This window comes from Zonotrichia leucophrys, chromosome 1A, assembly GCF_028769735.1.
Source record: "Zonotrichia leucophrys gambelii isolate GWCS_2022_RI chromosome 1A, RI_Zleu_2.0, whole genome shotgun sequence".
Lineage (NCBI taxonomy): Eukaryota > Metazoa > Chordata > Aves > Passeriformes > Passerellidae > Zonotrichia > Zonotrichia leucophrys.
Genome location: NC_088170.1, coordinates 1,415,815 through 1,436,958, shown reverse-complemented (window position 1 = coordinate 1,436,958; position 21,144 = coordinate 1,415,815). Strand labels below are relative to the sequence as shown.

The window sequence follows — 21,144 nt, the reverse complement described above, 5'->3', positions numbered from 1 at the left end:
AGATGGAGACCACAGATCAGCTGGTTTTTCTCACTTGTTAGCTCAACAGCACCACACAGAAACTAGACACTGGGACAGGAGCACCAAAGAACCTTTTTCTGTGGTGAAAGAGTCTATTTTCACCCTCTGAGGATTCCTGTAGTAGCTTAACTACAGGAGTATTTGCTTACACTTGCTGTACACCGTCCCTTTTATTTAGTTTGTTAACAAAGAGTTAAATTTTAAAATACATCGATTTTCTGTATCTGGGGATTAGCACCCTGAGAATAAGAAGGGCTCTGATCAAAGCTGCCTGCTCCAGCTGGCCCCTGCCTGGGAGCAGCTCCTGCTCCTGCTGCTGCCCCTGCCAAGGGTGCCCTGGCAGCTGCTCCTGGTGGGATCTGCTGCCACCCTCTGCCCGGAGGAGTCTGCAGCCTGCTAAAGGTGACCAAAGGTGCTAAAGGTGACTCACTGTGGCTTTTGTAAGGACTGCTTTTAACCCTCAGCAGGAATCAGAAATTACTGATAGCTCAATGTTCTTATTAAGGGGATTTTTTACTGTCATAATCCTTTTTATTTATATTGTTCCTTCAAGTGTGAGTAATATAAAGGGGGGTCTGGGATGGAAAAAGAGGTATTTCTCCTTTTTTTAGGTGTAAGACCATAGTTTGATTTTACTTTGGTAGTTTCCCATTCTGGCAGTTTGAGTCAACAGTTCTTGGTTCAAGAGGTCAGCTTTGATTTCTGCTTCCACACACAGTTTGGACAGCAGCAGTCTGAAGATAGAAAAATTCTTCTCAGCCATACTGAAAGCAAAGTATAAAAGATATTTTAATGCTGGAAAGATGTAAATTAATGGTGTACACAGGGCTAGGAAAAATAGGGAGAAACTGATTTGTATTCCCTTGTCAGAATGATGAAAACAAAGAAATGTTCTTTCTCATATAAGGGAAACAAAGAATGTTGAAAAAGAAAGTAGCATCTTTTTCTACAGGTTCTACTGCTCCAAAGTAAGAGAGTAATTTTTGCTCCATCCCTTTCCAGATGTTTAGGATTAAAAGGCCAAAAACCCACGTGGGTAGGTCTGCTAATACATCTGAAAACAACCTGAAAATGCAACCTTGGGAATGCAAAGCTTCACCAAAAAACTTTGTAAAGCAGGGAATACATGCTTGTCTTGGGACTAGAAGTGGGTAATTGGTATTTTATGCCACAGCAGGACATGAAGGATCACCAACTCTAAAAAAAAGAGGTCCATGAATTTCTCTCTCTTGTGTGTATTTAATGCTCAGTAATGCTCTGACTGTGAGGACAACTCTTTTGGAAAAATTACAGTGATGGCAATGTTGGTTGTGTTGGGTTTTTGTACATTCAGACTTAAATATAATGGATGCAATCATAACCTACGCCATAGATTTTCTCTGCACTGTTGAATGAAATGTTCACGTTATTGATCACTTAGTCATGGAAAACTGAAAATTGTTCTGCACGAAAAGTTACAGCCAAAATGAATCAATAAAATAGCACCAGAGTTTTATGGAAGATTATAGAGCAAGTTAACCTTGAAGCCACTATAGGACACAATGGACTGGTGATTTGGAGCAGTCAGCATGGATTTATCAAGGGTACATCGAGGTCTGACTGAGCTGGTTGATTTCTGTGAGGAAACCACCCTGGGGATGTGGTGAGAGGGCTGGAAGGGAAGGGGCAGGAGCTACCAGGAATGGAATATTTTGGTGTAACCTCCAGGCAGACACCTGCCTCAAGAGTAACTTACCTTTTAAGTGCAATTACTCTCAGGAATCAGGCAGAAGGCACAGCAGGGACACAACCAAATAAACCTGTCTGGGTTTCCTTGAACTAGAGCTGTTAGTGATAAAGGGCTGCTCCAAAGTACACACAGCCCTAATAAACGTTCATATTTCACCTGCCTTTGCTGCTAATAGCAATAAACAATAAATATGAACGGTCTTCTAAGCATGAGTGATTACTGAACACCGTCTTTATTCCATATATCCAAGGCATTACATTTTCTCTTCCTGCAAGTTCTTGGTTGGCTCTAACAGATCTGAACTGAATGGATTTTAGCCATAGACAGTGAAAATAAACCTTCGTAACAAAATTCATTATAAGCAGGATTATTTCTAAAGTTGGGACACCATATTTTTAAACACCAGGAAGGTGTCAACCATTATAATCTAGACAATTTCAGGGAAGAAAAAAATCAAAGATGCTTCACTAGAGTTTACAAATGGAACACCCTTGCACGTCTTCATCCTAATTAACTTTTGACCTCTGTGGACAAACATGGATTTTGGGACCTTTAACAGAGGGCAGAACTGGGAGGAGACAAGATTAAAACATTGGTTTGAGTTGGAAGTTAATGATTCTTCTGCCATGAACCAGCAGAGCTTTGCTTAAGGAGAGAATTCTCAGACTTTTGAGCATTTGACTGGTAGCACAACTGCTGTTGTTGTGGATGCAGAACATAGGTAGGAACCTCTTCAATATTCTTTCTGTTTGTCTTTAAAATGTTGTTGTTAGTGTTTGCAGCTATCAAACAGGACCTGTGTGGTTTCCAGTAGCATTTTCTGTAATTGGCAGCAGCAGAACCAGTCCTGGTGGAAGTTTCAGTGCTTTATTGGTGGCATCCTGCACGGTGTGTGTGTCTCTGAGCTGTCAGCATGGTGTGTCTTGAGCAATGAGCATTGGGCTCTGCACTCATATCAGTCTGATACTCATTTTTCATGTTAGCTGAACTTCAAATGTCTTGCTATGGGTGTATTTAAAGATCAGACAGTTGGATTAGCACTCCAGTTAGTGTAAATCATTGCAATTCCATAAATTACGGGAGGAAATGTGGCTCTTGATTTGTGATTTGCTCTTCTGCTGGGTGATGTCACAGTCCCTGGGAGTGAAACTGTGGTAACAATCAACCCAAAGACTTAGAGTGCCTTTGCTGCCTTCTCAAAAGTCCTCAAATATCACTATATTTCTCTTTTAAGACTCTACAAAACCTGCAGCAAACCATTGTCTTGACCTTTGTAAACTTATTACCTGTTATTCATGTGGAGGTTTTTTTTTAGTTGATGTTCTTAGTCATTACAATTTGATTGCAATTAGGGGGTATAAAACAAAGCTGATTTTCTTTTTTTAAAAATCAAATAAAGAACAGAACTACTAGAGTTAGGCTGTGGCTCCTATCAGATCATGTCCCCTGGAGAACTGAAGAGATCTGTCCATTGCAGGGCTGGCTGCATTCCCTCTGCACTGAGCTGCAGTTGCTGCATGGATTCCCGTGGTGTCCTGGAAGCTGCCAGCTCCCAGCAGCACAAACAATGCACACTGGCTGCTAGCTGGGAGCCTTGCTTTCCTCCCACCCAAAGTGGTTCTCAGAAGAGGCTGTACTGAGCATAAAATGAAGTGAAGTTGTCAGATGTTCGAAAAAGTGAACTGTCAAACTTCATCTGTCTGTACCACTTAGAATCTTTAGTGGATTTTTGTTTTTTCTCAATTTTTGGGAAGAGGTTTGTTTTCTTCCTCTAGGAAGAAAGATGGGTTAATTTATGTTTAGGCTGATTGACTACCTAAACAATACCAATTATTACCTGCCTAATCCTGTCTTTCTGCAAATGCAACTCTCTCATATCACCATTACAAAAGAGTAGCCTGTGCAGGCCAAGAATGGTTGTTTTAGAGAAGTCATATTAGTGAAAGGGCACATTTGGTGCAGAAAGCTTCCTACTTTTGCTTTCATACTTCATATTTTTAACCAGACCTTTGATTTATTAAACATGGGAAAAATGCTGATGAAAAAATCTAAAATAACAACTTTATCAGTACTTAAAATTATCAGGCTCAGTAGCTACTGTATGCTGGCATCAATTGTCAATTGACCTTTTATCTCTTTTTTTTTTTTCCTAATGTTCTTGTGGCCTGGAATTTCCCCAGCCTTCATCTCTTCCATCTTCAGCTGATATCTGTGTAGGTCAGGGTCATCTGAGGGTGGGAGGACATACTGTCACCACATTCTAAGTTATGTTGTACCTTTAAACTCTCAAAAAAAAATCCTGTAATGATATGCTCCCCCAGCATAATATTGTGGTCATCAGTGTATCATAATTTCAAGGAGAAGTTTGTCTCTTCAGGCTACACAAAGACAGGTGAATTTCAGAGGAGCAGCTGCTCAGAAGTATTTGTGTACAAGCTTTTCCTAAGCACCAGGAATTTTATTTCGTAACATTTTTGTTCATAGCAGTGCAGTCTTGGAGAAATCCTTTCTCTACTTCTTGTTCCTCTCTGTCTGAGTAGCCAAGAGGAAGGAGAAGCCAATTTTTTTGTCCTGGTACATGTGCTGACCCAGCCTCATAGCACAGCCACAAAAGAGTTTGGGAAGTAGATATTAGCAGTGGGAAAGCAGATGGACGTTTTCCAGCATTGGAAAAGTTCATCCAACTTTTTTCAGCTGCATTCAAGCATATAAAACCTCTCTTTGTGTGATTTGTTTCCCCTCTCTCTCTCTTTTGCTGTTTTCTCAAATGAGGAGAGTATTGTGAAAGGTGAAACAAATCAGATCATGCGAGCTGTGATTTCTGGGTTCTGATTTGAGGGCATTAATTGCAATACTCTTATCTGCAGATCTGAACATGGCTTGTTTCGAGTGACCCATTTTTTTCTGAGGGGCTCTGCACTGGCTTCTGGATCGTCCTTGAGAAATCTGTTCTGATTGTAGAGGGAGTTGCACAAACAGGCAAGTGTTTTCATTCTTTAAATAAACTTTGCAAACAGATATATAGGCTTCCTTTACAGCTTTTCTCTCAAGTTTCCTTTTGTAGTTGTTGTTCATCTCTCGGATACAGAGTTTTAAAAAGCTGAGGAAATAAAAAAGATTAAATATTGAACTATCCATTGCAATAAACCAAAATACAACTTAAACAAGGCTTTCAGCACTAAAACATTATGATGTGTCAAAGGGTATATCATTGTCCATGGCTACAGGAAGCTCCTGGGGGAGCTGGAGCAGTTCTGCTGATCATTTCAAGCATTTGGGCATATAGACAGCAGTCTGCAAACAGAAAGAGATCAGGGATACCCTGCATGTTATTGCAAGAAAAAAAAATAAGTGATATCCTTACAGAAGGTCAGCTAGGTGAAATAATAAACTCTTTTGTCACTAAGAATTTTTTCCAACAAGCCAGTGTAAAGGAATAAATTGGATGGCACAGTGTTACTACAGATTTTACCAAATCAAAGTGTGAGTTGTAACTCACATGGCCTGCAAATTTAGAGCTTCCTAGGACTCCCTGTGCTTCAGCACTACTGCTTTGTTAACCCTTGTAGTTTATTTTTGAACAGAGACTTTGCCTTTTACGCCTCTGTCCAAACAGCCTTTTTAGCATTAAAGAACAGGACAAGGTAGAAAGGTGGGTGCTCATGTCTTTCAAAAAAACAAAAGAAGTCAAAACTAGATGTTTCAGGATTTAAACAAATATACACTTTGAAACATGCAAGTCCTTGAGCCACATTGTTTTAAGTAGAAAGGTTCAGTTTCAACATCTCAGCACTTTCCTGTAATTAGTTTCACCAGATTCATCAGAGAGGTCCTTGAGCAACTCTACGTTGGCAAATGTGCTTTGGTGTTTATTGTTGTTTTCTCTTGAGCTCAGGTCACTCAGTAAAGAAATCAGCCATGACTGTAGAAACCAAACCCAACAACACCAGTGACTCAAACCAGGAGGCAGAGCCTGACCAGCTTTTGGATGATGAAGGAAATAAAAACCCACCAGTCAAAAAGACTTCCTCTCGCACTGGATTGAAGGTTTGGTGCCTTAGCAATACCCCCATTCATTACCATTGGTTTTTATTGTTAAGAAATGTTGTTCAGATGTGACATTTGTGACATGCCAAATTCCTTCATCCCTATCCCTATCCTTGGAGGAACTGGATATGCACTACAGGACCAGGAGACAGTCAGATATTATATTTGCCCCAAAGAAAATAAAAATTCACAATCTACCATATTTATTCACAAGTTACTTGTAGGTGGATCCCCTTGTTGGTCATTAAAAAGAGGCAGCAGCTTCAAGTGGAAAACTTGAACCAGCCTCAGTTGGGTGCCTGCAATGCATTGTCTGGAGGTTGTTGTCTCATAGGGTCAGAACAAGGTGAGGTGAACCAAATTTCATCAAATGCTTTGTGGCTCACCTGAGGATTGCATTTTAAACCCCAAGTGACCCCAGTGATTTTTGTTGGCGTTTTCATGCTTATCAGCAGTTTGAGATTTCAGCCAAACCCTCTGCGAGTACTTCTGGCATAAGGCACAAAGGGTGATTCTCAGAAATTTTGCCAGTCAAGCTTAGGAAATATAGAACATATCAGGACAAACCCCAAACCTGGAAGATTTTTTCCTTCCTTCCTGACAAAAAGAGAGTAAATATACCAATTTTCAAGCTTTTGATTCCTGGATTGGTTTCGTTTCTTATAGTAGATAGCATTGTAATGTCTAAACCTATATTTGCTTTGTTTATTTACCCAAGTTTCTGTTGTATTAGAACTCTTGCCCAGTGAGCAAGAAATCTATTTGGTTTTTAGACTATGTGGAAATCACTGGATAATATTTAAACAAACTTAAATATTTTTCCAAATCTATCTTTATTTGCAAAAGCCACCAGTTGTGTTGGTGGAAGCAACAGACAAACTACAAAAGAGTATTAAGCTTTTCCTTGTGAGATATGTGGTATACAAGCAACATATCAGGATATATCATATGCCACGGAGATGAACTTGGTCAGTTAGTACCACATTCCTCATACTGATGTATCATAAAAGCTTGCTTAAAGCATCAAAATGGTGCCATGTGATTGAGTTAGAAGCAGTTATGAATTGGCCTAAATTAAGGGACATGTGACCCAAGCAAGAAGTAATTTGGGATCAGATTAACTTTGCCACTCCAATTTGAGTAACAAATGTGTCATGATGATGATAACTCCGCACCATTTTAAACACGTTTGATCCCTCTGTGAGCAGTTTCTCTACCTCTCCCTCCCCATTTCCTGTCTGAATCTTTTCCCAGGTGTTTCTGGCTGCTCTGTCCTTCAGCTACTTCAGTAAAGCCCTGTGTGGGACCATAATGAAGAGCTCCATCACCCAGATTGAGAGGAGGTTTGGCCTGACCTCCTCTGTCGCAGGGTTCGTCGACGGGAGCTTTGAGATGGGTAATGGATGTTCCCTGACACACACTCAGCTGCTCACAGACAGCACCTGGCACTCATTCTGGTTCTTTACCTTGCAGGCAACCTGCTGGTGATTGCATTTGTAAGCTATTTTGGAGCTAAGCTGCACAGGCCCAAAATAATAGCTGTGGGATCCTTTACTATGGCTTTGGGATGCTTTTTGTCAGCCATGCCTCATTTTTTCATGGGATAGTAAGTACTGCTTGTGGTTAATTTGGGTGGAGCTTGCACTGGAGTTGCACTGTGCTTTCTGGTTTTTAAGTGGAGCTTGCTGTATATTTAGCCTTAGATTTCCGAGGGCCTGTGGAACCTCATTTCCAAGTGCAGTGAACCCCAGGAGACACACACATCACTGCTGTGATGGGGAATGTTCATTTAAAAAATACAGCTCTTCTCAACTGGAAGTTCAACTCCTCAAAAAAATGACAACATCACAGTGCTTTAGTTTCCACTCAGGCTTGTTCAGAAAGGAGCCAAAGAATGCAATGGTGCTGGAGCCTGCAGATGGATGAGTGCTGGTGGAACTCATACCAGGATTTTCCTGTTCCAAATGCACATGCCTGGTTGAACTGATTTTCTATATCTGGTTAATTTTTACTCACCTTCTCCAGGCTCAGGGAATTACTGCATTGTGCTTATATGTGATAATGTTTCTAGCCGTAGCTTGAGCACAGGGATGACCAATAGAGTAAGACATATTTCTGTTGATTCCTTAAATATATTAGAATAATTTTAGGTATACTACTGTAAAAAGAAAACTGAAGAATGCTTTTTTTCATGTTAGTGGATCTCGCACTAGAACCAGACTCATTATCAGTTTTTCACTCTTTAAGACAGGCCATGGATCATCCTCCTCTACACTGGGCAACTCATGAACCTGAGCCTGAGCATTTGTATGGGGCCTGCTCTGCACTGATGAGTGCTCTTTGTTCCAACCTGAAAAATAAGCCTGCCTGGTCTGACAGAGCCAGGGCAATTCTTTGAAACAGAATGTGTGCTTTGCCATGTTGTTCTGCTAAAGCTAATTGTACTTTGCCCCTCAGCAGCACTTGTTTCTGGGAGAGGGATCATGTTGGAGCAGCCGAACAGTCCAAACACATATCAAAGATGGAAAGGGGACCTTTACTCAAACTCAAGACATTCATCTTTTTCTCCTTGGCTGTGGGGCCAACACACAGCTCTCACTTAGACCTGACTCTCAATTTAGACGCCAAAAATTCAATCCTATCCGAAATACTTTCACAAGCCCTATTGAATTTTCCAGCTTAAAACATTATGCCTTCCAGACAGAGAATTCTAAGTTTTATTTTTTCTTAATTTCAGTATTTTGGTCTTCTTAAATGTTCTTTAATCATCTTATTTGCTCCTTTGAATTTATATTTAACCAAAGATACCTTTCTCTTTAGGGAAACAGCAACCAAGGTGGTTCCAGCCCCACCACACTGGTGTTTCCCTAGTGAGCACTGCTCCTAAACCTCCTGTTGTGTGTTTGCAGCTACAAGTATGAGACAACATCACACACAGATGCTTCAGCCAGCTCAAATTCCAGCATAAATCCCTGCTCCCTGCATCAGGATGTGAATGGCACTGTCCTAGAAGTCTCACAAGCAGGTATGGAACTGTAAATGAAAGTATAAACACAGGAGCTTATTTTGTCCTTGGTTGCAAGGACTCGGTTACCTGGACCTGGAGATGGGGACAGGACAAGAAACTGCATGCAGTTAAACAGAAATAAATGGATATTGCTATAATCCGCCTTACAATATGGAACACAACTGTTTTATGTGTTGCTTGTATGGGACACAGGTAGAGAATGAGCCAAGCTCTACACCAGGAACCATCTCAAACTTGTCACATTAAAGATACATGATATATGCAAGGTAATATATTCATGAAAATATCAATAAGTTATTTTTTTAAATGAGCATTTTTTCTGATGGGTGACCTGAATACCGACCTGTGCTTTTAGAAATGAAATGCAATGGGGGTGGAAGAATGTGTTATTAAAAGATCAAGAAAATTTATAATGGGATTGACAGCCTTTCATTTAACTTCTATAAGGAAATGTTCTCAATAACCTTGATTTCTAATCTATAATCATTTCATGTGCTACATTTCCTGGGTTTTTCCTCGGTTTCCCATTCAAATATTTTATTTTAAAAAAATCTATTGTTTGTTTTTTTGTTTATTTATAATATTATATCCTCTGCAGACTGTGAGAAGGAGCCATCATCATATATGTGGATATATATTTTACTGGGAAACATGTTACGTGGGATTGGTGAGACACCAATAACACCCCTGGGCATCTCTTACCTCGATGATTTTGCTAAAGAAGAGAATGTTCCTATGTATGTAGGTAATCTCAACATGAATAAACTCAGAGATTCCCAGTGTGAGAGGTGGAGCACCCTCTGCAGAAGACAGCATTCAGCCATCAGAGGGTACTAGCACCTGCCTCATTGTATTTTCAGGCTGTTTGCACACCATAGCCATGCTGGGCCCCATGTTTGGCTTCCTGCTGGGATCTCTGTGTGCAAAGCTGTACGTGGATATTGGATTTGTGGATCCAGGTAAGCAAAACAGAGGAAAAGTGAAAGTGAGCTAATGCTTGTTCGCAAGAATTGCCTATAAATGGTTTCATACGTATGCATTATATTAATTATATTATATATGTTATGTTTGAATTATATTTATTTAATTGTTTTTATTGTAGAATTGATTGACATTTTATTATTTTTTATTGAATTATAAATTTATATATTAGATATATAACATTCATAATATATATTATTTATTGTGTATATAATATATAATTTATATTTTATATAATGTATAACATATATCGTATATATACTATATATGTTATATTTTATATATAATGTACATAAAATTATATATTATTATAATTGATTACAAGCAAATTATTTCAATTATAATAATAAATTATTATTGAAATAATTTAATTATTTTTATTTACTGAATTACTGAAAGCTTTTAGAGTAAAAGCACAGTTTGAGTGGGAGCATATTTTAGAACTGTGCTTTAATATTAAAGGGTTGTAATACACACTTAAGCCTAAGAATTAGTACCAAGGTCTCTCACAGAACCAAGATTTTTTTCTAAACTGGAATTTTAACAAAAAAGATTCTGCTAGTACAGTAGGTTTACAGTTTGGGGGAATGACCCACCCTTTCCACTGAGTAATTTACATTATTTACATTTCACATCGTTTTGCAGCACAAAATACACATTTTCTCAGCCCTTGCTTATTCAGATGAAATGAAAACACATGTATGTGCTCACATCTGCACAATGCCAGAGGGGACACAGCAATGCCTGTAAGTGGTGGCTGTTCCTTGTTGATCTAGCAGGACAGAGAAGTTTTCAGATCTTCAGAATCCTGTAGCTAGATAGGTGAACTATTTTGTGTTTGCCCTTTGTTAAGCCAATGTTTGATTTTATTTAGGAGTAAAGACAGTGAGCCAATTCTGGTCATGCCAAGTCTTAAAATCTTAGTTGCCCACTAAACATGCCAGAATTAAAACCCATAAAAATAGAACTAGCTACTCTCACCTCCCTTGCAGTACATTTAAAGCCATAGGTAATTTCACTGGCACTACAGAGAATGTCCAAGTGCTTAATAGCAACCTACACAATTTAGGAAAGCTGAGCAAGGTCTCAGGAGCCAAAAAGCACACCACACTTGAGTCCTGTGTGGTTTCCCATGTGCTGGGGAAGGACCTTGGTGTTGCTGTGTCTGCCACAAAACATCAGCCATTGAAAGGTGTAGAATGGCAGATAAAACAGCACTGGACAAACGGTAATGACTTCAAAGCAAAAGAGAGTAAGGTTGGATTAGGTGTTAGGAAGAAATTCTTCCCTGCAAGGATGGTAGGGCACGGAAACCAGTTGTCCAGAGAAGCTGTGGATGCCCCATCCATGGAAGTGTCCAAGGCCAGGCTGGAGGGCCTCAGACCGTCCTGGTTACCCCTGAGGTGTCCCTGCCCACAGGACACCTTCTAATCCAAACCGATCCATGATTCCAAAGCACCATCCAGGGTATGATTCCTGATGCCTCCACTGCATGGATGGCTCCTCACTAGATGTTTATTGCTGGAAGTCAGGCACTATAAAATGCAGCAGAAAAAGGCTGGGAAGGTTCAGCTTCTCCACTGGGGTAACTTGTGCCTGTTTCCCTCCTTTCCAGGGAGCATCACCATCACCCCACAGGATTCCCGCTGGGTGGGTGCATGGTGGCTTGGCTTTGTGATAGGTGGAGTACTCAGTGTCCTATCTGCTATTCCATTTTGCTTCCTGCCAAAGAGCCTGAAAAAGCCAGAGGGAGCCAAGAAGGACAAAGCTTCACATGGGCTCTTGGAAAACATGGGTGCCATGGGGAATAAACTTTCTCCAGAAAAAACCAAGCCAAGGAAGTTGTCAGCGATGCTGAAAGGCAAGTGTTTCTCACGTGGTATAAATGTGAAAAGCAATAGGCACGGGACTCATAGGAAATGTAGCAGTTCTGCAAAATATTTTGCCTCCCTGCACTTCCATCTGAACCAGGCAGCTATCCCCAGGAAAGGAAAGGTCCACCAAAATTATTAGAAGTGTTCAGGACTCTGAGGTTCTGCATTCATCACCTGAAATAAATCATTACCTGAGTGGCACCTACCTCTAAAATTTTGCACTGGAAGAAATTTGAACAATGGAAAAGTGTTCCTGTATCTGAACCTAAAGGAAATATTCAAAGGCTCCTTTTGCCATATGGAAAGACAAATTATTCATTTGAGAGAGTTCATGGAGACTCTGAAGTACGTTGGTGCCTGATGAAAATACTTCAGTCTTGAATAGTTCTGGTTGTGCAGTCCTTAGGCCAAAAAAAGTGGTGGAAAGGTGATGGAAAGAAGTGGTTTCTTCATTTGTAAAATTTTTTGTTCAGATCCCAGTGGAAGACACTGAGATAACCCCAGTGAGGCAGCTCTCACTTAGCCTTGAACCTGTGATAATATTCATGCAAGCTGAACCAAATCTGTGCTGTGTGGAGCCCCTTAGTCTTCATGTGCATATCATAATAGAGCAGCCAGACCTTAACCCATACTTCTGTCTCCTTTTAGGATTCACTTCCTGTATCTCAACCTCTGGTGTTTTTCAAGAACCTGATTTTGCTTTCAGATACCCTCATGCAAATGAAGATCAGTACAGCTTGCCCTTGGACAGCTGAGAGCAGGACCTTGCCCTAAGTTTTGCAGGTTACTCACCAGTAATTATGCCATGCATCTTTCAGTGACAACTCATATGTCCCTTTCTTTCAGATTTCTATAACTCCCTGAAAAAGGTATTGGGTAATCGAATGTACTTTACATTTTTGTGTTGCTCACTGTTACAGTTCAGTAGTTTTATTGGTTTCGTGACTTACAAACCAAAGTACATGGAACAGCAGTATGGACAATCTACATCCAAATCCAACTTCCTAATAGGTGAGAAGAGCTGCTTGTGCTGCCAGCAGGGCATGGGGATAGGTTCTGGTGGGCTTTATCTGGGGCTCAATTCCATGCACAGCAGGTGGAGGTAGATGGTGGTCTGACCTGAACCTGAATTATTAAAAATACAGGCTTTGTGCCTGTGGGACCATAAGAAATTTTAAAGTTATATTACATTGCATTAAATTTCCATTATATTTATAGCTAGGGCACCCTAAATATGCAATGAATGTGGTGTGGAAGTTTTAGTTGCTGAATCATCCTTGCAATGGGAGTGGGTTTGGAGGGGTAGGCATTTCACAAGCAGCAACTCCCAGGGGCTGGAGTGAACACAAACCTTCCTAAAGTCATAACAGACCATAAAGCTGACAGGAACAAAAAACTAAGGACAGACTTTAGCTCTTAAGTCTATAATGATTCTTGAATTCTAACATTCCCCTTCTATAATCTCTTTCAGGAGTTACAAGCTTACCTCCTGTAAGTCTTGGGATTTTCCTAGGAGGGCTTATAATGAAAAAGTATAAAATGGGCATCATTGCCGCGACAAAGTTTTCAATTACCATGTCATTTTTGTCCTATGCCATGGGCTTGTTACACTTTTTTGTTGGCTGTGATAACCACATGGTGGCAGGAATGACAGTGTCCTATGAAGGGTGAGTATCAATCAGAAAAAAAGATTCTGTTTTTCTCCATAGTTCTCAAAAAAATGTACTGTGGCATCAAGGCTAGAGGAGAAACATGCTTTTGCAATGTGTGAGAGAAAGTGAGCACTGCCACATGTCACTGGGGTAGTTTTGTTGGTCAGCCTGACAAAGCCCAAGGCTGGTTAAAGATTAATTAGGAATTGCTTCAATAGCAATGCAGGTTGTTTTGCTGGGGGTGGGTGGGAGTATTGCTGTGCAAGGTTTTCAATAGGAATGTAAATGGTGGACCAAGGAGTCTGCTCAGGGAGCACTGGGATGAAAAAATGGCAAGCACATCAGTTTCATTTTCCTAGGAAGGAGAAGATGAGTGAAGACATCTTCTTGTTCAATACACAAGGGATGTCTGAAAGCAAAAGAAAATACTGCATTCTTCATATCCTCAGTGAAAAGTTAGGCTAGGCTTTAACAGAGGAGTATTTTTTAACTAAAGAGACCAGGAGATTTGGTTTCTGCCACTGGTGCATTTTTACCAACTGATATATTGATAAGACTGTGATAATTCTTGCCAGCTCTAAATTCAGTTAGAGGTGAGCCCAAATTACCTCTCCCTCCTCTCTCTTTTCTGTCTACATCTGTAAAATCAGTAGCAATGTTTAATTTGTTTTAGATTTCTCTATAATCTATCAATGGCTTTAATATCAGTGCAAGTAGAATGGAATCTCAAACAGACCAGTGGAGATGTAGAAACTGAGCTGTCAAAACATGGCCTGGGCACGTGAGGTGGGGTTCAGAACAGCAACACTGTCACACAGAAGGGTCTTCACTGACTCCAGCACTGAATTCAAAATGTCTTACACTTGTCTGAACTTAATTTCCAAGCAACCCCATTCCGTACCACAACAATTCCCTGTTTTCGGAATGCAACTCTCACTGCAAGTGTTCCTCCAACGTGTGGGATCCTGTGTGTGGAGCCAATGGCATCACCTACGTCTCTGCATGTCTGGCTGGCTGTGACACCTCTGTGGGACATGGAAAGAACGCAGTAAGAGACCTTGCTTTGGTTCCCTACCAGCCTATTTTCAATGAGACATCAGGGATTTAGTAGGATAAAGCATTTCAGGAAAGCCAAAGTTACTGGGGACAGGTCAGTAAGGGAGTTTTGGTTTCTGGCTGTGCAAACAGCGCAGAAAAGTGAGATTTCTCTGAGTTATTGTAGTTTAAGCAAAAGGCCCTAGCTCCTTGTTCTACATATTAACTTTCGTCTTCTGTAGGTTGAGCACAAGAGGGGGAAACGCACAAATCAAATTGGTTTCATGTTGCCTGAAGGTTTTCCACAGGCTTTGCCTTTCACAGATGTCATTTTGGCTGCCCTGAGGCTTTACCTAAAAATAGAAGTACACTAAGAGTAGTATCTTCCCTGCTACTGATGATTAAAATGTGAAAAATGGGTTAAGGCAAGGCAGCTCGTTTCCTCCATGTGAGATTTTGGGATGTCAGAAACTGCTTGTTTTTCTGGGTGACTGGTTTTTGCTTGGCATGGGGAAAATGCCAAGAGTTCCAGAGACAAAGCTCCAGTCCATGGATGTAAACTTTCATTGGGCTGTGCCATTTGAATGTTTCCTGATCACTCCAGAATATAAATGGTCTGGAGCCATCTCTTTACTGTGTTTTCTCTCCAGCAGAATCCCCATTTCATGAGCAGTGTCCTACCAAACCTGTTTTGTGTCTTCCAGGTCTTCCATAACTGCAGATGTCTTGAGATCAGCAGTTCATGGACAGGAAACAATTCTGCCACCTTGGGGCAATGTCCAAAAAGTGATGATTGCTCGAGGAATTTCATTTATTACACAGTAATACAAGTCATAGGTGGATTTTTCTATGCCCTGGGAGCCACTCCTTCATTTATACTGACATTCAGGTGAGTACAGCTGGCTGTTGACCAAAGGCTTTCAAAGTCATGTTTGGTTCCTTATCTTAGGGAAAAAAGGAGTTTCTTGCTGATCAGGAGCTGCAGTGGTAAGACAAGGAGTAATGGGTTCAGACTGAAAAAGGGAAGTTTGGTTTAGAGGGTGAGGGTGCTGAGGCCCTGGCCCAGAGCAGCTGTGGTGCCCCTGGATCCCTGGAAATGTCCAAGGCCAGGCTGAATGGGGCTAGGAGGAACCTGGGACAGAGAAAGTTGTCCCTGCACATGGTTTTGGAACAAGGCAATTTAAGGTCCCTTCCAAACCAAACCATTTTGTGATTCTCTGGTTCTGTAATCAGGTTTTCCAGCACATGTCCTTTTTTCTGCTTGGATTTTGAAAGTGCCATGCAGCTGCCAGCATTTCTGGATGTGCAAGGAGAGGGCAGAGGCTGGAGATAGGATGAATTCAAGACCAGTGCCCATTTCTGATGCCTGCAGTGCAATTCCCCACGAAACAGATGAGCCAGGAGGCTTTGTGCAGTCCAAGATGTGTCCTTGCACAGAGGAATTCTGTTCAAGCACAGAAAGATGCTACACTGACCCTGCTACCTGCCACTCTTTTGTCTTAGGGCAGTAAGATATTTCCCATGAAATATTCCATCAAGTAGGGAAATGTATGCCCAAGAGTGAAGGCAGTTGGAGAGCTCATTTCCAAAAGGTCAGGATAGACTCTGATTATGGCTTTAAAATTTCAATTCCTTAATCATGCATAGGGAATGGACTTGCCAGAAGCTATTTGATGAAAATCAGTGGATTAATTCACCTTTTTCGTACTGAAACACTGAACACACTTCAGCAGATGAAGGAAGCACTCTTTTTCCAAAACCTCCAAAGTGCTTCTTCCATCAACAAGGATATTAAGTCCAGGTTATTTAATAGCATTTAATTGGCAAGTCTAAGCACTAAATAAGCCAGCACTTCTTACTTATCCCTGTTTTTTGCAGATGTGTCCAGCCAGAGCTCAAAGCTCTCGCAGTTGGTCTCTTCACACTGACTATGAGGATGCTGGGTAAGAGAAACCATTGCAGGGCCCAGCCCCCCTGGTGCTGCTCTGGGAGCCTGTAACCACTCCAGGGAAATATAAATCTGATTTCCAAGAGCCTGTCCTTTCCTGTGAAGCCCTGTCCCATTTTCTGCTGTCTCCTTGCAGCTGGGATCCCAGCACCAGTTTATTTTGGAGCAGCCATCGACAGGACCTGCCTGAAGTGGGGCAGCACCAGCTGTGGGAAGAGAGGGGCCTGCAGGCTCTACGACTCCAATGCAAACAGGTAAAGAAAATTAGGGCAAAAAACACCTCCCTGTGGAAATGTGGCGGTGTCTGATGACAATCTGATTGAAATTAAACTACTGATGAATTTGTGACAGTATGAGGCATTCTGAATCCAGGCTTAAACTCTCACATGGCCATGAGAAAGCAAAATAACAGCTGAAGAATTTTGGAGGGAACTAAGAAGTGGAAATTTATTTACTGAAAATTAAATCCTGACTAACATTGTTTATTTGCTTTATGTGGTGAAATGCTGCTGATGTGCTAAATACTAGAAAGAGAGGGAGGACAAAGCAGATGCATGAACAGCAATGGACACAAAAGGAGGCACAGAAGAGATGAGAATCTTGACTCCATGTTTCAGAAGGCTGATTTATTATTTTATGATATTATATTAAAAGAAAATTATATACTAAAACTACACTAAAGTATAGAAGAAAGGAGACATCAGAAGGCTTGAAAAGAATGATAATAAAAAACCCATGACAGACTCAAAGCCTCAACGCAGCTGGACCATGGTTGGTCATCAAGTGAAAACAATCCACCTGAGACCAAAGATGCACCTGTTGGTAAATCATCTCCAGACCACATTCCACAAGAAAATATTGGTTACATTTCTTTTCTGAGGCTTCTCAGGAGAAAAATCCTAGCAAAAAGATTTCTATAAAATATGTCAGTGACATGGAAAGACATGCTCTGTTGTCTTACACTGAAGGGTGTGATCCAAAATCATGGTCAGATATTAACTCTGGACTCAGCTTAAAGTTGGTCCAGAATTCCTGAAATTGAAAAATCTCGAGATCAAATGTTAAGCTCTGAATTTTTAGTCAGTTTTTATGTTGTACAAAAGAAATTTAATATCCATGACAGAGATTTCTGGAATGAATTGTGTATTCTTAATATGCTTATATTAAAATTATAAAATGTATATTTTATTTTAAAAATTTATTTATTATTTTATTATATATATATATAATTTTCATTGAAGATTTTTAATAAATTATATTATTTATTATATAATAATATAAAATAATTATATAGAATAAATATAATTATATAAAATATATAAAATAATTTATATAAAATAAATGTAATAATATTATATTTATTATATTAAAATACCTATTCATATAATATTTATTTTAAAAGTATATATTATATACTTTTATATAGTACTATATTATATACTTTTATATAGTACTTTATTATATACTTTTATATATAATACTTTATTATATACTTTATATATATACTTTTAATATAGCATTTTTTTTAATATACTTATATTAAAAATACCTCAGACCTTAGGACTTTAAAGAGGAAAGTTACGCAAATTTACCTGATTTGCAGGTAGTTTGTTCACACTGGCAATAAAGTTAACTCTGTGCATTGGCCACTTTTGAGGAAAAAGTCCATGGAGAATATTGTACTGAGTAGCTGTGGGTATTGGGAAAACCCAAACACTATCAGTCTCCTGGGGGATGCTCCATAGATTTTTCTCTGTTTCACTCAAGCCTTGGCTACTTCTGATGTGTTTTTTATTTTTAATTCCAACAGACCACTCTGGTGGTGACCTTAATATATTTCTAGCCCTAAAGAGTCTAAAGCCTTAAAATGATAAAAAAATCTTGAAAATAAAAAGGGAAGAAGATGGAAGTTTCACTTTGAAATTATCTTCATAAGCAAAAAGAATATTACCTGTTCTTTAAGAGAAGTCTTTGCAAGTAAAACGTCCCTTTTTTGGTATCATTCACAAACAATGAATTTTAATGTCTTCCCCTAAGCTCTTTTTTTTCTTTTTTTTTTTTTTTTTTTTTTTTTTTTTTTTTTTTTTTTAATATATGAGAGCTTTAAAAGCCATTAAAGTGATTTTCTTTAGTGTTTTTGAAAAATTCAGCACCTGGGCTAATTTTCTGTGCTCTGTCCCGCAGGTATGTCTACCTTGGTTTAGGAGCACTTTTAAGAGGTCCTTCCTTTTTGGTTGCAATAATTTTTTATGCGTTGATAAAGAAACACTTTCAAAATAAGAACTCCGGGCCTGTAGAGAATGGACAAGAAGATGCTGCTATGAATAAAGAAGACAATTGCAAGATCAAAGAACGTTTGCCAGGTTCTCCTGATGCAGAGAATGAATCCTCTATTTAGAAAGAAATTTAGACATGTGAATCAGGTCAGCTTCTTTTAGAAACACCATTCAAAATGCTGTGAGTAACTAAATAATAAATATGTACAGAGAGCATAACTAATAAATAATAAATATGTACAGGGAACATAACTAATAGCAAAACTGCAAACAACAGCAATAAACACTAACAAACAAGAATGAAAGTGCCTGATGTCTACCTGATTGCCAGTAATAACAGAATGAGTTACACAGCCTGACAAAGTAAAACCTCCTTGGCCGTTCAGACAGAGCCAGTCTGGGGGTTTTTGTGGGATCGAAGAACTGCCAGAACATCCATGTGCCAAAGGCTCACAAAAAGTGATCCTGACCCCTCCATGCAGGGGAATGACACAGGAGAGATGAGCTCAAGGCTTGGAAAAGCTTTGTGACTCCATCAAATTCAACGAAAATTCACGGTAAGCCATTTAAGCCGAACACCTCACCGAATTGTGTCATTGCACCTGTTTTTTATCTCAAAATTGGCAAAAAACCAGTATTTTTCCAAGAAGCATTTGGTCTTAGCTGAAAATGTTACACCTGTTTAAAAATACACCCACGTTTTCATAAAGACAATGGTTTTTTTTTTTTTTAAGTCCTCGAGTCATGGAATTTTATTCAAAAAATACTTTTTTTTTTTTAATTTATTTTTTAAGAGATTCTGAAGCACAAGCAATGCTCGTGGCTGGGTTGCGATGCCCGCAGTGTCCGGCAGAGGGCGCCCAAAGGCCAGCGTTGCTCCCTATTGCCATCGCAGTTATCGATGTTTCATTATCAACTCTGGTTTTCCCGGGAAAAATTCATCACCAGCCAGAAAAAACACCCATCCCCGTTCCCACGCACCCTCTAAAATTCCCTCGGCTCATCCACCTGAGCTCATGTACTCAAAGCTGCCTCTATTTGTTGGTTTGCCTTTGCTGTGCTCGCCTCACTCGGAGCTTGACAACTTGTTATGACTTTAACTAAAAAGAAGAGCACTTGAGAGCCATTTCACAACGGGAAGGTTGACACTTTAAAAGAGATGCTCAAGGCTCAGTGGGATATGTTTAATAGATATATTACATATAAAAATATATCTATATATGTTGAGCAAAATGCTGAATTGTTCTGAAATGTGTTGTCTGTCATGACAGCAATCACTTAGCAGTGATTGCAGCAGCTGAAGGGAGAAAAATGGGACTTTTTTAACAAATAAAGTGATATTTACTGAAGGTAGAGATTCTCCATCCATCAAAACTAGAGAAGCTCTTTATTCTTCTTTAGCCTGGGGAAAATGAGGCTCAGGGGAACCTGTGGCTCTCTACAACTCCCGACCAGGAGCCAGGTGGGGTCAGGCTCTTCTCCTGGGTAATCAGCAAGAGGAAAGGGGAAAAGGCCTCAAGCTGGGCCAGGGGAGGCTCAGCTTGGCTTCAGGAATATTTTCTTGACAGAAATGCTTGGAACAGAGTGCCCAGAGAAGTGGTGGAGTCACCACTCCAGAGGAAACACACCAAAGGTGTGCTGTAAACTGGAAAATGAATTTACATTGTTCAGTGCTTGCACAATGGGCAGGAGAAAAACACAGGAAAAGAAGAAAAGTATTTTCCCATCTTGCTACTTTCTGTGCCTAAAGCAGGTGAGGGAATTATTTTTTGTCCAAAATCAATACAGAAATACATTTTAGCAAAGCATGCTTTGCTTAAGATATTTCCCTTTTTTTTTTTTTTTGGTAGTATCTCCTCTTCAAGACAAACTGGAACACATTAAAAAAGAAATAAAATAAAGAAGTGTTTTTCCAAGTCTGTGTGCAGAGCTTTATGTCTGAACCAATGCAAGACATGAGAAAGGCTCTTTTTTTTTTTTTTATGTGGTGCATACCACCCCATGGATGTTGCCATATGTTTATTCTGGAGCAGAGTCTACAGGCAATAAAATACATCCCAGACATATGACACAAAGACAAAAAAATCTGTCAGTTTTGTTTTGGTGACAAGGGCCTCTACTGATGCAAATACATCAGGTGTGAATAATTTCATTTTGTTCAAACTGGGAGGTGTCATCTAAAGCAGTGTTAAATGTTATCACTATTCTTTTTTTGAATTTCAGAATTTATCAAGTGAGTTTTTTGGCAAAATGCCCATCTGACAAGCATTTTCTATAGATATATAGATAGATATATTAATATAGATAGATATAGATGATATAGATATAGATATAGATTATATAGATATCTCCAGTGCAGCAGAACAACAGAACTGACTTTAGTTTCAAACATACATATGCATTTTCCTTTCTAATAAAACTATTGGAATTTGAAAAAAACCCATAAATTTAATGCATTAGTGTGCAGACCCACCATGAGTGGGATTAGGGTCACAGCCTGACCAGGGATGGATGCTGTGTTAGCTCCCTTCAAGGATAAATGTCCTACATACA

The 21,144-nt window shown here is 39.6% G+C and overlaps 2 protein-coding genes across 2 annotated transcripts in view; both read left to right on the top strand.

Annotated features, from left to right (window-relative positions):
• The window catches only part of LOC135459096 (solute carrier organic anion transporter family member 1C1-like), a 32,993-nt gene extending 28,263 nt beyond the window's left edge, over positions 1-4,730 (top strand). The window contains exon 15 of the mRNA XM_064734758.1: positions 4,618-4,730. Within this exon, the coding sequence (XP_064590828.1) occupies positions 4,618-4,705 (88 nt within the window). The 3' untranslated portion in view covers positions 4,706-4,730. The remainder of the gene's footprint in view (positions 1-4,617) is intronic.
• Positions 4,731-5,668: 938 nt separating this feature from the next.
• LOC135459119 (solute carrier organic anion transporter family member 1C1-like) lies at positions 5,669-18,893 on the top strand. Its single transcript, XM_064734776.1, has 14 exons — positions 5,669-5,797; positions 7,052-7,193; positions 7,271-7,403; positions 8,707-8,822; positions 9,424-9,570; positions 9,686-9,784; positions 11,422-11,667; positions 12,527-12,691; positions 13,152-13,347; positions 14,218-14,380; positions 15,072-15,256; positions 16,246-16,310; positions 16,452-16,569; positions 18,500-18,893. Exons 1-14 carry the CDS (start codon positions 5,669-5,671, stop codon positions 18,711-18,713), a joined length of 2,118 nt encoding a protein of 705 aa, XP_064590846.1. The 3' UTR covers positions 18,714-18,893.
• Positions 18,894-21,144: the final 2,251 nt, after the last annotated feature.

Bases quoted from the DNA above. Each gene is read 5' to 3' on its own strand.
- LOC135459119 (XM_064734776.1), top strand. From the start codon at position 5,669: ATGACTGTAGAAACCAAACCCAACAACACCAGTGACTCAAACCAGGAG. The intron at 8,823-9,423 runs GTATGGAACTGT...TATCCTCTGCAG, and splicing joins CCTAGAAGTCTCACAAGCAG to ACTGTGAGAAGGAGCCATCA. The intron at 9,571-9,685 runs GTAATCTCAACA...TTGTATTTTCAG, and splicing joins GAATGTTCCTATGTATGTAG to GCTGTTTGCACACCATAGCC.